The sequence below is a fragment of the Odontesthes bonariensis genome, chromosome 14, assembly GCF_027942865.1.
Source record: "Odontesthes bonariensis isolate fOdoBon6 chromosome 14, fOdoBon6.hap1, whole genome shotgun sequence".
In the NCBI taxonomy this organism is placed as follows: Eukaryota; Metazoa; Chordata; class Actinopteri; order Atheriniformes; family Atherinopsidae; genus Odontesthes; species Odontesthes bonariensis.
Window position 1 is genome coordinate 26,342,356 of NC_134519.1, and position 21,359 is coordinate 26,363,714.

General features: G+C 40.1%; 1 protein-coding gene and 1 long non-coding RNA gene across 2 annotated transcripts; one reads left to right on the forward strand and one right to left on the reverse strand.

Moving 5' to 3' along the window:
* Nucleotides 1–872: 872 nt before the first annotated feature.
* LOC142398370 (gastrotropin-like) lies at nt 873–2,184 on the reverse strand. Its single transcript, XM_075482339.1, is given in 5 exon segments — nt 873–955; nt 1,510–1,599; nt 1,704–1,879; nt 1,985–2,138; nt 2,140–2,184. Coding segments are annotated over 5 exon segments (516 nt in total). The 3' UTR covers nt 873–904.
* Nucleotides 2,185–8,446: 6,262 nt separating this feature from the next.
* Nucleotides 8,447–9,483, forward strand: LOC142398371 (uncharacterized). The gene is made up of 3 exons (XR_012772786.1): nt 8,447–8,757; nt 8,853–9,045; nt 9,145–9,483. It is a non-coding gene; the product is annotated as an uncharacterized LOC142398371 (long non-coding RNA).
* The last annotated feature ends 11,876 nt before the right edge of the window (nt 9,484–21,359 follow it).

The window sequence follows — 21,359 nt, forward strand, 5'->3', positions numbered from 1 at the left end:
CCCTGAACAGGATAAAAGCCGGCGTAAAGACTGGATGAATGACCTTCTTCCGTAGGCCCTGTTTCAAAGCGTTTGCTTGTTCGAATAATTTGGAGGAAGCCTACTACTTCCACACAATCTATTTTGGTGATAAAAATCAAATAACTCTTCTTCACTGCAAACTTTGACCTGATTTTGGTGGTGAATAAAAGTCGGGCTATCCCTTAATTCATTTTGGTGAATTATCTGGGAACAGTGAATACGTAGAAGTACAAATGTCCATGACAACAACCGCTGAAACATTTCATTGTGGACCACAGTGTTGAATGGAATGACCGATCATCTGTCCATCATAAAGTTGCCCCTGGTCTCATGCCTGGAATATATTTAGTAATGAGTGATTGCTGCAATAAAGCTTCTATCCTACACCGGTCGACAATGAATTTCCTCCAGCTGAGCAGCCCTCCAAGAGGCAATCTTTCCATCTTTCTTAGCCTAAATTCGGGTCATGCTTTCAGCTTTCCATGATACAAAGTCCAGTTTGCATTAATGAAAAACAAAACAAAACGTAATTTATGAATATATTTTCAACAATTTTTGTCCAAACAGATACATTATGCAGAGGGTGATATCTGCATTTTTATCTGCATCTATTTTTGCATAATGTATGTTGCCATTTAAGCTCCCTTTGCTGTGCAAAGATTAATCAAGCCTAATGTGACTTTCCCTCACTTTTGAGTCAACTCTTGAATTTCAAAAGAAGTTCAAGCTTATACTTGTTTATTTTGGGAAATCTTACATTATCCAAACACTCACACTGAAAATGATCAGCCAAAGCACAGGTTCATGTTGGCATGAGTTTTAGTTTATTAAGTGCAACTCTGATTTCTTGTTTGTAACTGTGGAAGACGAGAAAGGTCAGCCGTTAGATCTTCTTGCTGGTTCTTTTCATCACAAGAGAGCCGGATTTGGAGGTCTACAGGAAAGACAGAAGAAGGTATGGACCGTTAAAATCATTTTCTTTGTATATTTAACAAATCCCTCCAAAAAGAAACGGATTTGGGTGAATAGGGTAAGAAATTAGAAATGATGACTGTCCCTTATTTGTAATAAGTTGGTGCATTTTACCTCATGTCTGTCAACTAAATTAAATACAACCGTTTGGCTCACAGAAATACAAATTTATTCAACTCATAATATGCATTTAATAAGCTAATCAAGTCACCAGGCAGTCATCATTTTCCAATTTCAGTCTTTTATTGCGTAAATATTTTCCAGTTCTTTTTCCAAATATTTCAAAGTTACCTCTGGAAAGCTTCTGGAAAAGCAGAAAACGTGGAAACAAAAGTTTAGAGAAGCATCAAAACGGAGGCGAGGTTTAACTGTGACGCTGCATTCAGTGGTGCTCAGTTTTGTTCCCCAGCAGCAGGCTGTGATGACTCTAACAATCCCTGCTGGGTGTTGAGTGTAATAACCGCTGTCAATGCATGACTTTCACAGCAGAAAAACACAAGTGAGAGTATTATTTACCTCGACGAGCTTGCCTCCGCAGATCTCATTGACTTGTTCGTAGTTGGGGAAGTTCACTTTCAGTTTACCTCCATCCAAGTGTACCGTGGCCTGTCAAAATCACATTGATAGTATTAGCAGTCAGATACTCAGCTTTCTAATACTGCTCCTTTAATCTGCTCTGCACAGTTAAGAACTTATTCGTCCCCTCCTACCTTAAAATTCTTTCCTCCAACAGTCTGCATTTCGCACTCTTGGCCAACAGTGAACTTGTTGGCGACCTTGTGGTTGTTGGGGTAGAACTGGGTCCAGGTAAAATCATTCCCACTCTGGGTGATCTCTGTGACCACCTTTAAGTCACGACCCTTCTGGATGATGTCGTCAGGGACACCTAGAGTGGGGCGACAGGAGAAGTGTGAGGTTACAAAAGCTCTAATATTTCCAGAGTGTATGATGTTTGCTAGAGAAAGGTTTTAGATTCAGTCTCTGTTCCCACCAAGAAGCTTGCAGAAGTCATCGTATCCCTCCTGGGTTTCTGTTTCCCATTTTCCAGCGAAGGCCATTTTGGTGGTGTTGGTGGCTTAAGAAGTGACAGCAGAGAAGCCGAGGCAAGGTGAGGGAAGAGCAAGGTGTCGGGACCAGGACTGTTCCCCTTTTTATATCCTGTAAACCTCTCACTGCCTCCTTCATTTGCATGTGATGACACAAGAGAGCAATAACAACTGAAGATGATGAGTACAACAGGCTTCGAGGGAGAGGTCAATAAATCGCATAAAAGAGCATTTATGGAGTTCACAGGCAGTGAGTAAAATGCTGACTGCAAATCAGGGTGAGTGGCTAGTTCACCTCAAGGCCATTGAACTCTCCTGCAATGGCTTTATGGTCATAACCTCCATTTTTACTGCTGCGTTAATTCAAAAATCATATAAAGGCCTTTGTTTTAAAATGTATCCATCTGTTTGAAGGGGTTGGTTATCTCCCACGTGGAAATGGTGTGTAAGAACCTATTCGTGTGCTGGCATAGGAAAAGCTCCAGAGGAATAGGATTGGAGTCATTTTATTGAGCATACATTTGTGTAAGGGGGGGCCCATAATTATCTTGTTGGTGTAAAAGGTGAGGAAAAGCACTTTCAACACAGCTTGATAATGAAGTGGACTATTTCTTCTTGTCTGTTTTAACTTATTTATAAATCCATTTATTATTTTTTTACATTATTGCTGTGGATCAGTTATTATGTGATGTATTTTCAACAAAATATTGTGATTAAATTGTATTTATTCAAAAAGATTGCATTTAAAGGATGGGGCTGGTTGTGTTTTTTATAACCTTAGGTCCTATAAATAGATAAAAAAAATGTTTTATTCATTGTTTCTATGGCCATTTCAGGATCCTGTATTTTCAAAAAACTTTCTACAGTGGCTATGGCTTTTATCCCCATGCCCATGATGGAGGAGTTTGGCACAATTGTCACTCAGACATTCCCTCAGACATGAGGCTGAAAATGGAGAGGTTTTAGTGAACTAGAGTTTAGGGCACCAAAGTGAAGCTGACCAGGGTACAACCAGGGTAATTTGATTGGTTGTCTGTCTAAAACTTGTCTATGCAGCCAAAATCAGTTTCAACCAGTTTGCTCGATGCCCTTTTCCTTTGTTGTTATTTGCCCAAAAATACCACTAAAAAGAAAACAACAACAACTGTTATTTTCTCAATGTGTTCGGTAGGGGTCTGCTTCATTATTCATCCCCTCCACAACCTGCCCAAACCTTTGTCTCCCGGATCCTTTCATTGTTGCTTTTTGTCTTTTTTCGTGGGACCAAGTGACACCTCCATAAAAGAGCCTCCCATTTATCGTAAATTATTTATACATTTCGATAATACATCCTAGTTAAGTCCACAATACGAGAAAGATGAGAGGATATTAGAGTGGTAGCATTGGCAGCACTGGCAATATTTTCAGAGAAATATTACAAAGACTTGGGCTTGAAATGTTCACTCCATGGACGCAAAGTTGTTTATTTACACACATTTGTACAATCTCATTAAACTTGTATTAGAAATGCATGTTGATTTGCAAATTTGCCTATAAAAAGCGTATGTGCTCTTACAGTGCAGCAAACATATTTGTTTATTCGAGCAGTATTATTTCATTAAGATAAGTGAAAGGCTTCATAGACAAATACAGCAAACGAGAGACAAACACAACAAGTCTGTTTGCACAATTACAATAAAATGGTGTGTGCAGACATGGTGGCTGAAAATTCTCCATTAATAAGGTGACTGTACGACTGAAGCACCTCAGGCTTTCACTTCTGACCAACTGTAAATAGGTAAAAGCTTTTGATGCCGCACTTAACTTCGATATCACCCAATGCTGCCATTTTGAAGTGCTGATAGCGTTTTTTTTAAACCACGGAAAGTCAACATGGCCTTGGAGCTCTTTATGGATACATAAAACATCAGATTGGCCAACATCTCATAAAAAAAACACACACTATCTCGTTTTACTACGCCAATCCGTCCATCCTTAAGCTGCACATATTCATTCAATGATCAGTATATTTTAGTGCACAAATGGAGTTCAATAAAGAGAAGGAAAAAAAGTTACGACTGAACATGCTGTCACCCTCCAACTGCAGATTCTTTATCGTTCATTCTGCCCTTACATCTAACCTTCCAGAATATACTTGATGATGCAGTATTGGATAGACTACCAGAGCATGTTGTTCAAGCTACGATGTGACTTCGTTGTCACTTTCCACATTACTCCATTAATCTTTTTTTTCTCTTCTTTTTCTTGTTGTGTTCCGCAGTAAAACTCATTTGAATCCATTTTTACATGAACACACTGAAGGGGAAACACTGTTGAGCTCTTGGCTCGATTTGTGTCTTAACTGTTTCTGAACTGTTTTACTTGTAGCTTCTATGTTGTATTAATTTACTGCTTTAAGGTACTTGTATTGTACTGGATCATTTCCATTTCTCTAAAACACGGTAGAGTTAAAATATCATATATATATATATATATATATATATATATATATATATATATATATAAAACAAACTATGATTAGAACACTGACTCTGTGAGTTCAGCTTTGCTGATGCCTGTGCCTCTGAGTAATGCAAAAATGAGATAAAATAAAAATTAACTCGAAATGCCAACGATGACAATATTCAACACAAATAACCACGAAAAAACAAGTAAGTTATGACTTTTCAAGTCTGAAATGTCAAAGGTTATCTTAACTGGGACATCATGATGTCCTATAAAAACGTTTTCCTCAACCTTATTTAACACCAAGTCTCAGGAGCAGAAGGGAGGACTGTGACCATGTTTTTCATTTAATCTGACACATTTTCTTTGTAACAAAAGTAACAACTTTGTAGTGTAGCTTTGTTAATGTCATGGACAGAACTTTGTGTTTTTGTGGCCACCTAGAAATACCTGGAAGTACCTTTGATCGAATTCCTTTAAAAAGTTCACTCGGTACGCAAAGGGACATTAGAACAAAATAAATAATCTCTGTGTTAATCTGACTAAAACTGGATTATAAAATATACATTAACATGTCTGTAACACAGAAATCGTGAATCGAGTGTTTCAAAGTCACATTACGACACCATGATAAGGCAGTTGGAAGGCCCTGAAAGTAACAGAAGAATCCAGTACACAGAAGAAGAAGAAAGCGGTAACAACAATGAATAACTGCAAAAGATATTGCGCATTTCTTGATTAAAATAAGGGGAAAATAATGTGTATAGCTTCTAAGAAATGAAGATATCTGTCAATCCATTCTCTGCTCAACTAAACGTGGTACCAATTTGCCACCAGCTAAACTGTTTTTTAGCTTTTTCGTCTGTGATATAATAAGTCAGTCAGTCAGTCAAAAAAAAAAAAAATCCCACTCGAGATTTCATGCCAGAACTCTGTCTCTCCGAGTGCAGCGCTGATACTTGACTTGTGACCACCAATAAATACTTTGTTTAACTTAAGACTGCTCTAGCTTGTTCTTGGTCTTCCAATAAAAGAATTGGGCTAACAATATTAACAAGTAAGTAGAGTAATGTTGTAGAGCCAGTGCCTGTATTCCGGGACAAGGACAGAAATTCTATAGAATGGCCTTGCTGAGCTAGCCTGGCTGACGCGTCCACAATCTCGATGAGATGGTGGTCTGGGATCTAGGTGTGCATTTTCTCGTATTTGAGGCGTGGTTTACGAATGCCTAGAGCCGTTTATTGGGCGCTACGAATGTCTATCAAATGACGTCAGGTATTTCCCATGCTGCTTTGCGCGCGATTCATAGCCAATTGTATCACTTATACCAGATGACGACAGAAATTCGACGAGGAAGAAGAAAAAAATGGAAAATAAAAGTAAACTTGCGCTCTAAGCTACTTAAACTGACAACAAAGTAGGCCTATATGCTATATTCTACATGAATTTTTATGTTGTAGAGTTGTGAATTTATTTTAATAATGGAGAAATTGAGCAGCCTTGCTTTGTTGTCTACAGTAGTAGCTCAACCCTCATCTTACTTTGAAGCTCCCAGCTCCCAGAAGTGACGTCGACGTAGCTTTAGCAGCAGAAAAGCAATCAGGCTTGTGTTGATGATAATAATAAACTCCTGGACTATGTACAAACTTCCAAATGCATCGTTTTGTGAGTACAGACCATATTTGTACTACTGTAGAAGTTTGGTGTCATGACATGTGATTCTAGTGTGGTAATTTTGGAGATACTGCCAGGGTCCGTTAGCGCTTGTACTAAGCTATTCGGGATAACTCAGTAACTCAGCTGATGTTCAGCCAATATCGGAAAAACTTCGGGTGGGCTACTTGGCTGGATGTAACGGTTCAAATGACCCTAGGGTGAATCTACTCCGAAACACTTTCTAAGGCTGCACTGAACGGTAACGTTGTGTCCGCTGTCATGTTGAATTAACACTCTACAAGCTTCGGTGTAGCGCATAGACGTCGTCATCGTCTTGCTGCCGCCCCCCCCCCGTTCTGTGATTGGTTCCCAAACTCTGGCAAAAATAAGGGCGGTGGTTTCCAGGCTGACTTTGCAGTGAGAATGAAATCGAGCGCAAAGCAGCATGGGAATTCCCAGGCTATTGCTGAGCCTTAACTGCATGGAAACATACTGACTATGTATGGGATATGAGCCTGGACTAAGAAGAATACAAACCCTGAGATGGTAATTCTGCACACTATTGAAAGAATGGAGATGACCTTAAACCTCAAATGTGCCTTTTTCTCACAATCATAATGGATTGTCAGTTCAGGCCAGCTCAGTTCATGCAGCTTCCGGTAAAGACAGAGCACTATATGGATGTAGCACTAGATTTAGATCATACTTTATGTTACTGCGGTAAGTCATCTCATCCCAGACCAGAGAACCTACATAAAGTAAATAAGAAATGTAATACTTAAGAATAAGAAAATGCTTTTGTTATGAACTTGTTCATCCTGCCAGCAGAACCTGATTTTATATAGTTTATCCCCAATCCAAAACCATTCAATCAGCTAAATTGTATCCAGGTGAAAGTTAATCTCAGTTCTCTGTTGAGAGTGAGCAAAGTGCAGCTTTTTGTTGGGTTTATTATCAGCGTTGTGACCTTCTAGTTACACTTTAATTGTTGGGCGTAGTTTAAACCTTTCCTGAAGCCTTTTCCCCGGATCTCACGAGAGTGAGTCCAGCCGGACAATAAGTAACCAGAATCAATGGCCATTACAGCACATCCAATCACATGCTGATGAGGTCAAGCTTTACTTTTGCCTCTCCCGTTGTTTTACGATGTCTTTCAATGTACACAAGAGGAGACGTAGAGAACACTATGAGCTGAGGATGAACACAAAAGGCAAAACAAAATGAAAAAAGGAATCTGAACAAATGAACAAGTAGATAAAGAAGAACAAGAGGGGCGAAGTGGGGGAAAGATTCTACAGAAAGATACATATAGATAGATTCCTTTTATCTACAGATATAAAGAGGGGATTTGCGATGGATGAATTAAAAGAAGTGAGGCCTTGATATGCAAATGAAGCTTCTGCTAATCAAAGCAATAAGATTAGCCTTCCAAATTGAGATGAAGAAAGGCTCCATTATCTGGGCCGAGTGTCATGTTTAATAACGCGGAACGGCATGGTAATTCACTTTTGGTGCAACTGTAGCCTCTGTAAGAGAGTGTGTGCATGTGAGAAAAATATGTGTCTGCGCAGTTATGTCTGAAAGGACAAAAAAAAAAAAAAAAGACAAAAGTCATATAGAGAGAACGAAATATGTGAAAGACAAATTGTGACCTTGTCTGTGTGTCACCCAGCGTGAGTGTGTGTCAGAGAAAAAGGAAGAATGGATGGAGGAAGGGAAGGAGCTAAAGGCTGGTTCCCATGAGAAAAGTGTGTGTGTGTGTGTGCATGAATATGCTTTTGATGCTTAAGTTTTGCACTATGCTGCTCAAAGAGATGCACTACAGACATTCCAATGGATTTTTTACACTTTAGGAAAGCTTATTGCCTCACCCGCTTTGATTAGATACATAATTACTGAGAGAACAACTGTAAAACATTTTAACGAGCACACAATCCAACACGTGATTGACTCTGTCCCGGTCTTGTCAGAAACTTCCACAGTTAAGTTACAGTCATCGTTCGACGAGGTCATTTGACTGGAGAACTATCGTCGTCTCAGTATACATTTACGGGAGTGGAATTCAGCTGTTGACGAAAGTATGTCAGACACTGCAACGCTCTGGACTGTGTGAGAAAACATTCAAGACATCGTGGCGCTTCTAAGTTTCTCTGAGAGGTCATCGTAGTTGTAAAAACAGATTAACTCTCTTCACAGACGCTGTCTTCAAGTTTGTCTGATGATGCTTCTGTTATAAAAAAAGCAGGATTTTATGAGACATTGAGTTGACCTTCATGGGTTAATTTTCAATCACATTGGCCCTCATTTATCAAGCCGTCGTAGAAAGCATCGTAGATATGAGCGGAGAACTCGTCGTACGCAGAGGTTCAAGTGAGATTTACAGAACATGCGTACCACACCAATCCCATCGTAAGATCGAGCGGCTGTTGATAAATCCGGCGGCCGAAATCCATCGTAATGATCATAACCACGCCTTCTACAAAACGGGGCTGAGAGGCCGCACCTCTAGAGTTTGCGACATGGATAGACGAAAGGCGGCAAAGAAACGCTGTCAACGCTGTTGACAGCCGTCCCAGCTGTCAACAGCGTTGGCGTTGTAAATCGCAGACCGGACGAGGTATGTATTTTCCCCTACTGTGATGGTCAATAAAATGTGATAAACTCCAGATTAAATTAAATCTAAAATTGAACGATGTTTTACTTTTTCTCCAGTAAGATAAGGAAGAAGTGGTCCGATATGAAATTGGCCAAAAAAGAAGGTCGCAGCTCTCCGACGCAGCATGTCACAAACGGGAGGAGGGGGGGGGTCCAGGTTTGGATTTGAGTGCCTTGGAGGAGAGGGTGGCTGGCCTGATCGGAGCTACGAAACTTGACACTGATGGGCCCATGCTAGAGCTCGAGAATGGTAAGAATGACTGCACACCCAAGACGTTTAAATAAAACAGTTGCTTTAATTTTCAACACAAATGAGGTTCCTAATCAAACTAATATTTTTCATTCACAGATGAATCCGAAGTGGCATCCGGGCAACCTGACCCGCGCGACGAATACGCGGCCCCGTCAACATCCGAAGCGTCTGCCTCTGCCTCTGCCCCCGGTCTGCAGCGTCACACCGGCCAGCCGTGTTAACCACAGAGGTCCTAGAAAGACAAACAGAGATCGTGAAGTGGATGATGGCTTTAACACACACCGTGCAATCTATCGACAGTACATTGAAAGACATAAATGAAACACTGAAGTCACAGAATAAATGCTGAAAGAAATCGTTGTTCTCCTTTCTTTTTTCCTTGAATAACAGAATGCTTACCAAAAGTCAGAATCGCTGAATACGTCCCTCTCTCCTCCTGAGCGCTCTTGGCTGTGCAGGCTGGTGGTAGGGATCTCTGGGTACGGGGTCCTCTGGATGTACATCTGGAAATGGCACTCCATTTTTTTGGGCAATGTTATGGAGATCCCCGCATGCAATAATAATATTGCATACCTTTTCGGGCGGATAGGGTTCCCCCCGCAGCCGAGAGACAGATCCAGCTTTAGGAGCCATATACAGCTCTCCACAGTGGCACGCGTGCGCGAATGCGCAGTGTTAAAGCGCCTCTCCTGTTCGGTGTGAGGGTGCACGGTTGAATAATGAGCCATCACTCTCCCAATTACGGAGTTGTACTTGTTTAATTTATTTAATTTGCGTTTATGTTTATATTTATGTTGAAGTCAAATAAAACATGGGCCTTCTTTAAAGTGATAAGTCTGTCATTTTAACCAAGGGATTTGTTGCGACTCATAAGGCACGCACTAGTGACGCTGCTGTGTTGCAGTCACCGCAAGTCAAAATGGAAAAGTGCGTACACGGCCTCAGACCTGTCGTGGCGATTTCATCTTTCCTGCGCTCACGATGGATTTGATAAATGCCAACCTTTGCGCAGAAAAGAACGTACACACGACCTACGCACGTTTTTCGTCTTACGCAAGTTTGATAAATGAGGGCCATTATCTTTTCTTGTCTTTGTCTCCTTCTTCCAGCAGTCTTGCGTTTGGGTACTAACATCTTCTACTATAGAATGTGATAACGGATTTGATCCCCAACCCCATTATCTGGGTGTGTTGGTCGAGTTAGTTAGTTAGTTAGTCGGTTTTGTGCAGTTTCATGAACATGTTCACATTTCAAAAGTCCAGTTGTGGTCAGACAAGCATACTATTTTTTTTTTGTGTCACATAAACATGCATAGAGTTCCTTTGCAAGTGGCAGCTGAAGCTGTGCTGCTCTTGTGAATCTTTGTTTTGATAATTAGTGACAACTTTCGCATTAATAATGGCCAAATGAGGAATAGAAATCATCTCACTCATAGTGGTAAGCCTGTAGAGTATTTTCACTCAGTTCTGTAGTTCCCCCTTAGCTTTAAGAAACATTTCAGTGTCACTGAGCTCATTCTGATGTTTGAACAGTGAAGCACACGGCTCCATTTTTCATGGTTTGATTTCAAAGATATGATTAAATCTGCTTTCAGTCGCAGCCAGAAGAGTTTTCAGGGGTGAAAATAATCCAGTTAACCTGTTGTGAGCTTCACTACCCAACATAAAAAAACAAGCTAAACATTGAGGAATATAGTGGAGTGAAGTAATTAAAGAGCAAGTCATGTCTCTCTAACCTGAAGAACTGCATGTTTTGTTACACAGGAACAGAAACAGCTTGTGGAAAGGCAGGCTCTTTTAAAGGAATGTTCTTCAGGTTATTGGATGAGGTAAATGCAATCACAAGTGAACTTCAAGTAATCCAGACGATAAAATGATACGAGCGGGGTGGCTGTACTTCAGGCAGTAGAGTGGCTGTCAGTCTGTAAGGAGATTGCTGGTTCAATCCACAACTTTTCATTCTACATGTCGAAGAATCCTCGGTACAGATTCTGACGCCTTCCAATGTTTTCCTCACGAAAAGCGATGTCAACGTACGTTGATTCAAGTAAAAGCACCTGCTAAATAAACACAATGTAACATGCAGGCAGCTTCTTTAAGCCTGTCAAGATGGATTCTCTGTGATCACGACTGTCTCCTATATCCAGCTGCCTCAAACGGTACAAATTCTCTCTGGGTCCTAAAAGTCCTAAAAAAAAGAGCCAATTTGTTATCAACACTGCTCATTTCGTAAAAATGTTCAAATGTTCAAACCTTAAAACACAAGTAACTGTAACAGTTCAGTTCAGTCTTTATCAAGAACGCATACGGGCAATTTGGTTGCAGCACAACAGCCATGCAAGAGATGGTGTACATCAGGAAGGAAAGGTGGTAAGCTCAATAGAATAATTATGGGCTTAAGCAAAACCATTTCTGATGGTGCTGCAAAGGATATTTTCAGATGGTTGTGATTGTAGAGAGAGCGTTATTTACTTAACATATTTTGTGAAACACTGCCATTGGTGTCTGTACTACATTAAATGATGATACTTTCCAAGAAATTGTCACTGGCATTGCCTTCAGATTTTCTTTGGCACAGCAATACTCGATGATGTAAACACGAAATCTACAGATTTGTGTTTGCAGCGCGGATGAATGGAATGCAAAAGGTTCTTTTCATCTTCAAGAAGGAACACAAGCAGTGAATTAGTATCACCGTTTTTAACTCAAAGAGGTTTGTGGCAAATATGTGACTGCAGTACTGCTGGTGCACAAGAGAGACCGCCAGTTGTTTATGGTGATTATATCAGTCTATCACAACTAATTTAAGCATGACCGATGATGGTTGAAAATGCAGCACGTAGCACCTTAAACTCTGCACATGGGGAGCTGCTTCAGTAACTCAGGCAATGAGCCAATGCAGCCATTAAACACCAAGACAGAAATAGGCCACGGAAGCCGCCAACAGTAAGCATTCTGTTGTTGTTATCTTTACTGTTTCTCAATCCTTCCTGACAGCCTTACCATCCTTTGGGGAAGGAAACTGCAGTCACTGGTGATTAGAAAGAGCCCACCACCCCCTCCAACCCTCATCCAGGGAGCCAAATTATGCCTGCATTAATATTTCATATTACACAGGAGAAAGCACATGTGTACTCAGCCCTTTGTCTTTATGTCAAATGAAATGTGCTCAGCAATCATCAGAGAGTGAGCCGCTATGGTGGGAGGAGGGTTGAGAGGAGGGGGGGGGGGGCGAAAGGAAGGCGTGGAGAGAGAAAAGAGGAAAGGAATGGTGGGAAGGAGAAGAGGAGAAGGGAGGAGGAGAAGAAGTGAGGTCAGGTCGAAGGGAGGGAAGAAGACAGCGTAAGGACACATGAAAGTGGTGGAGAGTATAGAGATAAATGACAGGAAAGTAGAGGGAGAATGGTGAGAGAAGAAAGGAGAGGAGAGAAGGAGAAGAAGGGGGGTTGGAGAAATACTTTGGTGCTTAAATAATGTAAGGAGGCAAAAATCTATGCTGGGCTGAGCAAAGGACAAAGAGCTTTCTAAACAGACATTCTGAGGGGAAAAAAGTCCCTGCACAACAGAAACATGTTTCAAGTCCATTTTATTTTTATTGGTTGGGACCTGAACAATTCCAAGTAATACCTTCATACGGAAGTTAGGAAAGCTATCAAGAAATGTAATCCGTCAAGTATTGATTTGACACACACATTTCTCTTTTTTCCATGCAGGTGGACACAGAAATATTCATAAAATCAGATTTACCAGGCAACAAAGTCTGCATTTGGATGGTTGAGGGTTTAGGTGATGGATATCAAACCCAGTGCTTTCGAAAGTTTGGTAACTGTAGTTTACAGCTTTAGTTTTGTCTTCAGTTTATGTTTGGTTAGGTTAAAAAAAGTAATAGGTTTGGGATAGACTTTAAAAACTACTTGGTTAAGGTTGGGCAAGAGCGTAGGAATAAGTTTAACATTGGGAGGGACACATATCGGAAACCTGACAGATATGTCATAAATTAATGCGCACAAATGCGCCTGTCTCCAACATTTGGAGGGGACATGTCCCCCCCGTACCCCCAGTTCCTACGCCTATGGGGTTAGGGAAACACAATGGAATGCATTAAAGCTGACATTAATAATTTAAGGCTTAAAAATCACCTTTGTCATGCTTAATAGCTAGCAAGTCCTGACCAATCTGCATTGCAATGCTTGGCTACGAAACTTCTGATTCGCTCACTCTTTTTCCCTCCCTGTATATCTGCTGCAGACATCAATGATTTTGTCAGCGTGACCAACCAAGTCTCTCTGAAGACCTCAGATCGAAGGTCGGAAAACAACACTGATGGACCAGAGACATGTCAAAAAAGGGTCATTCAGCTGCCACACTGACCTTAAATTAGCCCTAAGAAGTTCCACACGAGCTAAATGCAACAAATCAGTATTGTGTTGAAGATGTAAAACAATGGCCGGGTTACCAAACCCTGAAGAACTGTTTTGAGATGAATATGCAGTTGCAATCATTTATTTACACAGACGTTTTTTATGTGGCATGAAATGTTGAGTTTGTAGTGGCAAATATAGTGATTACCAACCATTATTACCAGTAGCTTGTATTGGTTTTAAATTGGGAGTAACTGTGCATGCTACTGCAATAAAATCACGTACCTGCCAGAAAGGTGTTTTTCTGTATGTTGTGTCTGATGTCATGATATCTATCTTTGAGTTTATGGACAGGTTTTGTCAATCAGGCAAGATCATGAAACTTTCTGAGGTTCTGAGTCCTTGTCGGTCAACCGAGCAACTAGCTGTGGACTGCGACACAGACCACAGCAACCCACAATTTTCCAGACAGTTGAGAGTCTGCCCAGAATATTTAGACTTTGAGTTGTTCTATGTTTCTTTGAAGATCAGTTGCTCAGGTTATGTTTTATTTATGTTCTGTGGCCGTGGTTGTATTTGACAAGTTTGCAAGCATGCCTCAGAAAAAAAGTGACTTTTTTCACTGCAAAAATATGATTCATGGAAACTCAGGCTTTATTAATGGGAAACTGAGCCAATATTTCTGCCACATTTCAAAGTGGGAAAGGAAATGATTTTGCAAGAAAAATTGACAGATTATAGTTTATTGAAATATAAATGAAATCACATAATACCCAATGGGCCGATGTCCCTGAAAAAACAAATCTTGTTGTATTTGAGGCTGTCTGTGTCATGGTCTATGGGTTTTTGTGTTTGACTCGGTCTTTTGCTTTTTGCACTTTAATTTCTTTACTTCTTGTTTTATTTTGTAAAGCTTTCTCCCATGTGTATTCTGTTGCATTTACTTCCTGTGTCACATCTGGTCTTCAGTTACTGATTGGCACACATGATCCTTGTTTATCATCACCTCCCTCAGTATATTTCCTTCAGGTTTCCCTTTGTTCAATGCCAGATCATCGTATGTTGATGACTTCTTCTGGTGATAACTGTTGATTTCCTCAGCCCATTTGTTCTGTCATCAATCAACCAGCCAGTCAGTCCTCTTTGTTCTGTTAGTTACTTCTTTTATTTCTGCCCTTGGTTTTCTTCCACCTTCATCTCTGCCATGAATCATGACAGTCTGACTAAAAACAAACAATAAGGCACGAGCAATAAATCAAGCTGTCTGCCTGTCAAAATAAATGACATAACCCCCATAAGCCACTGATAACGGAGATACAGGTGGCGTTGGGTTCATCCCTTTGTCCATAGAAAGGGATGGTGTCACCAACAGATGGGGTGTCTCTTGTTTAGCACAAAGACACAATTTACAACAAAGTGACGTAGTCGCTTTCTAAAACACAGGATTATTCTTGATGTTTCAAATAATAAGGCCTCACAGAGTATATGTGGCATACAGAGCCATAGTTAATTTGATTTCCCATTTTGGACAGCTCATGTTCAGGGTGGTGAAAATAGTCTGGGTGTTTTGTGATAAGATAGGAGATTAGTTTATTGTTGTTATTATTTAGTGTAAAATATGGTCATCAAGCAATCGGGATGCAGTGTCTAACCCTTACCAGCAGAGGGCTCGTTCGCTACACTGTGTGTTCAGGGACAAAGGGAAGTCTCGCGTGAATACGTTCCGCGAACGAGAACACACCTGTGAATGTGAAAGAAGCTGTGTGTGGCGAACGGGAATAAATAAGTTTACCTACTTTTGCTCTTTGCAGGTAAGAAGGGAGGGTTAGAAGGGTGTAATTGATGTGTGAATATGTTATGTGGTATTTTATAATCCCGGTTGGACTTAATGTGATTTTGTTTATAAACGTTACTTGTTCAGCGAACGTAATGTACTGAGGATGGCTGGCCAGTGGTTAGTGTTGGTTGCCTAGCAACCTCGAGCGCCCGTTAAACTGGAGAGGAATAGAAGTTGATCTTAAAAGCTCGCGCTGCTCATGTTTAGTTCATGGTTTAAGAAATAGATACATGATTAATTTGGTTAATATGACAATGTTTGGGAGACGTGATTGACTGACTGTGTATTTCAGAAGTAAGTTGATATTGAATGTACTTGATGAAACTGGTTTTTGAATAGTGATGTAAAATACATAATTATTTGATTTGATGTTGGTGCTGATGTTATTAGCGAACGAAAACACACCTGTGAATATGAAAGAAGCTGTGTGTGGCGAACGGGAATAAATAAGTTTACCTACTTTTGCTCTTTGCAGAACAAAAATCATTACAACAAATTAAATGTGTAGTGGAGGCAGTCTTCACTCTGCACCACGCTACATGTACTTGTCAGAGCTTTATGCTTGTTAATTACACACTCCTATGACGAAGCTACAAGCTGGTTGGAAGGCTGATTAACGGTAGTTTTCCAGTGGTGGAGTGTGTTCCCATCATGCTGGAATTGCTGCAGCCTCTTGTTAACCCTCATTGTTTAACCCTCTCATGCATGAATTATGATAAACTCAGTCAGGATTTTTTCACTAAGTGTTTTTATACATCCTTAGGGATGTAAAACAAGGTTTGAAAAAAAAAAAAATTCTATCTTTATTCTATAAAGAAATATTTATCTGTCCACTCAAGTGTACTTCATGCATTTTGTACTGTAAAAAAATATCAATGTAATAACATGGTAGTTATATAGGTATTGTTGTAATTTAGTTATACAGTTGTAATATGGTATTCTGTTGGAATGGTGGTTACTCCACTACTCTGTAGGCCTCTCTATTTGAGCTCTATTGATAAACGTAAAAGTTAACATAAACATAAAACTTTTTTTTCACTAGGCGTTTTTATTTATCTTTAGGGATGTAAAACAAGGTTATGAAATAAAGACATATTCTTTCTGAACTGAGGAGGATAGTGTGACACAAGTAACAGTCTCTGAACTGTACAAACTCATAGAATCTTGACTGTAACTGGTGTTTATCATACTGTATTCTTGTCAAGTCTCTGAACTGTTAAGTCTCTGAACTGAGCATATTCTCTCATAGTATCTATTTCCTGTCAAATCATGCTTGTTGCTCATTTCTGAGACTATTTTCTATGGTAGTTGCCAAAGCATCCGGGGCACAAAGCTACAAGACACTGCATGCAGATGTACTTGGTTCTTCGTGTGCACGCAGCATCTTGGCATCTGCTGGCGTTTTTTGCTTCCTTGAGCTGGGGCCAGTGGTTTCCAGGGGCATACCGGATCTGCATGAAGAAATCTATTGGATCTGCTCCCTCAACATTCATCTTGCTCTCTCCTAAGAAAGGAGGCAGGTCTCCCTCAAACTGGTTATCCTTAGCTTTCCAGACATTTCTGACACTCTTTTCTTTTGCTTTTTTCCCCTGAGCTCTGGGAGGTGGTGCTCCCTCAGGTTCAACAGCCTCATCTCCTTCATCAGCTTCATCTCCTTCCTCAGCCTCAACTCCCTCAGCAACATTTCCAGACTCCTCACCTTCACTATCTCTGCTTGATCCTACTTCTCTGCTTGCACCTGTCTGTACTGGCAGCCATTCCTCATCACTGCTACCAGAAGCACAGTCTTCCTCACTTGAGTCTGGAAACTCCTCTATTACCCTGCATGCCTGTCTTTTTGAGCTCTACAAAATATAAGGATGTATAGAAAAACCTCAAATTACATTATAAAGTTCATTTACAGCCAAAACATTATAGGATATGAATTATTTTCAAGAACAAAGTTGGTAGTAATTGACATTGCATTCAAGTTGAAACATAGCTAGTGATGCATGATGTACAATTGAGTGGACAGATGATTAATCTGTATTTCCTCCAAATATAAAATCAAAACTTGGAAAATATTTACATAATATGTCACCTTAGATGTTACTTGATGTAATTATATTTTTTTTACCTGCACTGGTATCTTTTTGTAGAAGGTAGAAGCCGAAATAGCTGAGGTGTTTTGTCTTTCTCCCTGTCTGTCGGCCATCTTGATTTCACTGACTACTTTTTCCCATTGCAATGACCAGCCAATGGGATTTTTTTGTATGGGATGATGCAATAGCTTCCACTAGAGTGGACTATATGCAGCAGTGCCCAAAATTGCAGGCATATATAGAGAAAAAACACTTTTAAACAGTTGTACACTGTAGTGACCTCTATGCATGAAAGGGTTAAATCAACCCAGTGGCTCACCTTCAAGCACACTTAGAAGCCTCTTTGCCCCAAACCTCTCTCACTATCAACAATTATGTCTGTGTGTGTGTGTGCATGTATATGAGTTTGTATCTCTCTTCCTCTCACAAGCTTGGAAGTAAGCGGCAGCCGTTCTAAGAGTGTTTCAATATCCTCTCACTCTAACCTGATTATTAATTACAGTCTGCTTCTAACTGACCGCAGCCCAAACACTGTCTGCCACAGTTTCCAAGGAGACCGACACAAAGTCATTCACAAACAAGATTCAGAAATTTTTTATCTAAGTACCTTCACGGCACAGTTTGCCAACGTATTCATGACTTTATCAACTATGACACCCAAAGAATTCTAATTAACATGCATGCCAATCAAAAGTTATTCATCATGTTACATGTTAGTAAAGGATTATTTAAGTCTAGTTAATCCCTCTTTCTAGTTTGGTAGAATCTCAAAAGCATCATAACTGGCTAAACACACCAGAAGAAGCCCATCATCTGGTTGCAAAAGTAGACGTTGGTCAAAATGACTGCAAGCCAGAAAGTCAGTCATGCCTGAGCAGAGGAGCACTCAGCAGTAATGAACCTGGAGCTGTGCCTGCGGCGAGGCTGAGGGACATCAAGCTTCAGATGGGCTTCTGGAAATCAGCTGTGTGTGTGTATGTGTGTGTGCTTGTAGCACACATGTTGAGATGGGGATTAGATTAAGTACTTGCCAGCAGCAAAATATGTTTTTTAATGCTACACAAGAGTTTTTTTTCAAAACTCACACAGCGCTGTTGACTCTCAGACACAGGCATAAACTACTAAAAGCTTACACATTTAACGCACCGGTGGCAAAAGTATCTTTACAGTTAGGTTTTAAAATGTGTTTAACTCCTTTTTATTCTTATTAGGCATAAGCAAACCTAACTATTTGAATATTCTAAAACTTATACAGTTCAGAAACAGATTCTAATGTTGCTCACTGGCTTATCCTCCACTAGACTACTTACTCTACTATATATATATATATATGAAAATATATACTGTATATATGTGTATAAGTGTGTACTCATATGGACAACTATGGCCAATACTGAATTGTAGTTGTTGTTTTATCTGCATTTCCAAAAAGAGTTACACCACGCATGCACACATCTTTTGCACATTAGGGAGTTTCTATGGTTCAACAGGTAGATCTTCACAGAGTCAGAGTTGATCTGCACATCATACCTCATCAAGGATTTGATGGAAAATATGACGACGTTTTAAAGCTTTTATACACCAAGCCAACAGAGACGATGGAAGCATTAGTGAACATCTGCCTCTCTTGACTATTCTATGCGTAATACATTGTTGGATTGTTGGACCACATTAATGTTTTTCACTTTTCAGCCAACTCAACTTATGGAAACTATTTTATGAAAAATATTAGCCCATCTAGAATTTGATGGCAGCAACACATCTCAGGATATTAGGGATGGAGGCAACAAAAAAATGGAAATTAGTGGCTATAAAAAGAAAGGGCAAGGGCAATTTTGCAACTAATCAGGATGATTGGCAGCAGTTCAGTAATTTGATTTGGTATAGAAAGAGCACCTTAGAGAAGGAGAGTCTCTCAGAATGAGAAAAGAGTGGCGGACGTCCAGCAGTCTGCAAAAACCTGAATCTACAAATTGTGGAGCAATTTCAGAATAATGATCCTCAATGTAAAACTGCAAAGTCCTTGATTGTACTTAGATATATCATCAGAAGATTCAGTAAATCTGGATACATCTCTGTGCCCGAGAGACAAAGCTGTAAATCTATATTTGCCTGTGATCTTTAGGGACTCCGGTGACATGAGATTAAAACAGGTGTAGTTGTCATGGAAATCACTGCATGGGCTCAGGAACACTTCATTGTCTGTCTGTGAACATAGATCAGCATCCCAATCACAGATGCAACTTGTTAACATGTGTTAACATGATCCACAGATGCTGCTGTCCTTTCTGGGGCACACCTCATGTAAAATGGGCCGAGGCTAGATGGAAAACTGTTCTGTGGTCAGATTAATCAAAATTTGAAATTCATTTCATGGACACGCCGCTTCCTCTGGACTAAAGAGAAGAGGGACCCTATTGTAATCAATCTTCAATTCAAAAGTCTACATCTCTGATGATATAAGGATGCATTAGTCCCTATGGAACTGGTAACTTACACATCTGGAAAAACATTATCAGCACTGAAAGGTATATATAGGTTTAAAAAAGCAACATATGTTCCATGCCAGATAACATACTTTTCAGGGATGACCTTGCATGAATAATAGTTTTTGTCAGCGTTGCTTCATGGCATTTTCTTTTGTGTTCTTCTAATATTCCCTACTGAGTAACGTATATACTACACCTCACGGGTGCAGATAATTTGTTCTAGCTTGGAGTTAGATATCTCTATGGTGTATTTAAATGCTATTTCCCAGAGGATAGTGATGCAAGGTGACACGGCAGCAGGCATTTTGTCCCTTATTCTTGATGTAGGCTAAGTGTATAAGAGGCCATAAATCCTGTTGCTGAACCAGTTTTGCTCAACAGGGCATGAATACCTTTCTCGTAGTTCTTCAACAGGACTTTTTTTTTAAAGTTTGCACTGAAGTTTTCATTTCTACAAATGCAAGCTTATGTACTTGTACTGATGTCTCACAGAACTGTGATATTCTATTCACTGCTTGGCAGATTAAGCACATTTGGTTGTTTATATCAAACATCTGTTTAGATGTATAATTATGCTGAATCTAAAGCTCATAATAGAGCATTTGGTGACACACATGTTGAATTGCCATGAGAGGAAAAGCTCAAGTGTTGCTGTGACTCCACTGTATTGAAGTAAGCTGAGCCTGAGTAACAAGCAAAGCTGTAGAACTTGAACATGTTGCTTTGAAAAACTCACATTAACAAAAGGAGATTTTCTGACCTTATCTAGTTGCCACAAGTTGATGGATATTGCAGTGGCTATTGTGAGATGCTGCATTTGATATAATCCCTTCAAAGTCATTTTTCATGTTCTTTGTCAGCCCCCTGTTGAGTTTGGAATAAAAGACAGTCAAAACTAATATGCTGCTTAACATCAGGGTTGGAATATTTAATGATGGTGGCAAAATACAACATAAAGAAGGTTAATTTGGTTAATACACTTTCTGTCCCAAGGGGGTGTGAATGGGACTGCGTGAATGAGACTGTAACTCACTTGTCCAATTGTGTTTCTACATCATGACAGATGGTTTAGGTGGCAGGAAGGGGGACTGTGGGGTGAGTGGGGTCATCCCCCTGGTTAGAGGGATTAAATATGAGAAACCGAGAAAGATAACACAGTAACAAAGTGAGAAGAATAAATGGAGAATGTGCGATATAGACTTAATGGCGGCGTACTGAGGTCTTGCTGGATGAAAGACTGGAAATTGAAAGAGCTCTGTACAAACTTCTGTAATGTAGGCCAAAGCCCCTCTCTGCTAAAGATCAAGTTCAACCTTTTAAAAGTGTCCATAAAATGTTTTTATGCGTTACATTCAGTTATCATGAGTAAAATAAGGCAACATTCAGAGCCTTAAGGTGAGGTCAGCGCCAACCAATCCTGACTACTTGTGGGTTGGGGCTGTACTACTGATTTGCATGCAACACGGGTAACAGATGAAACAAGAAGCTAACAAGCCGAGAAGAAGTTAGTACAGGTTATGTGGAGAACACAGCAGAAGCAAGGC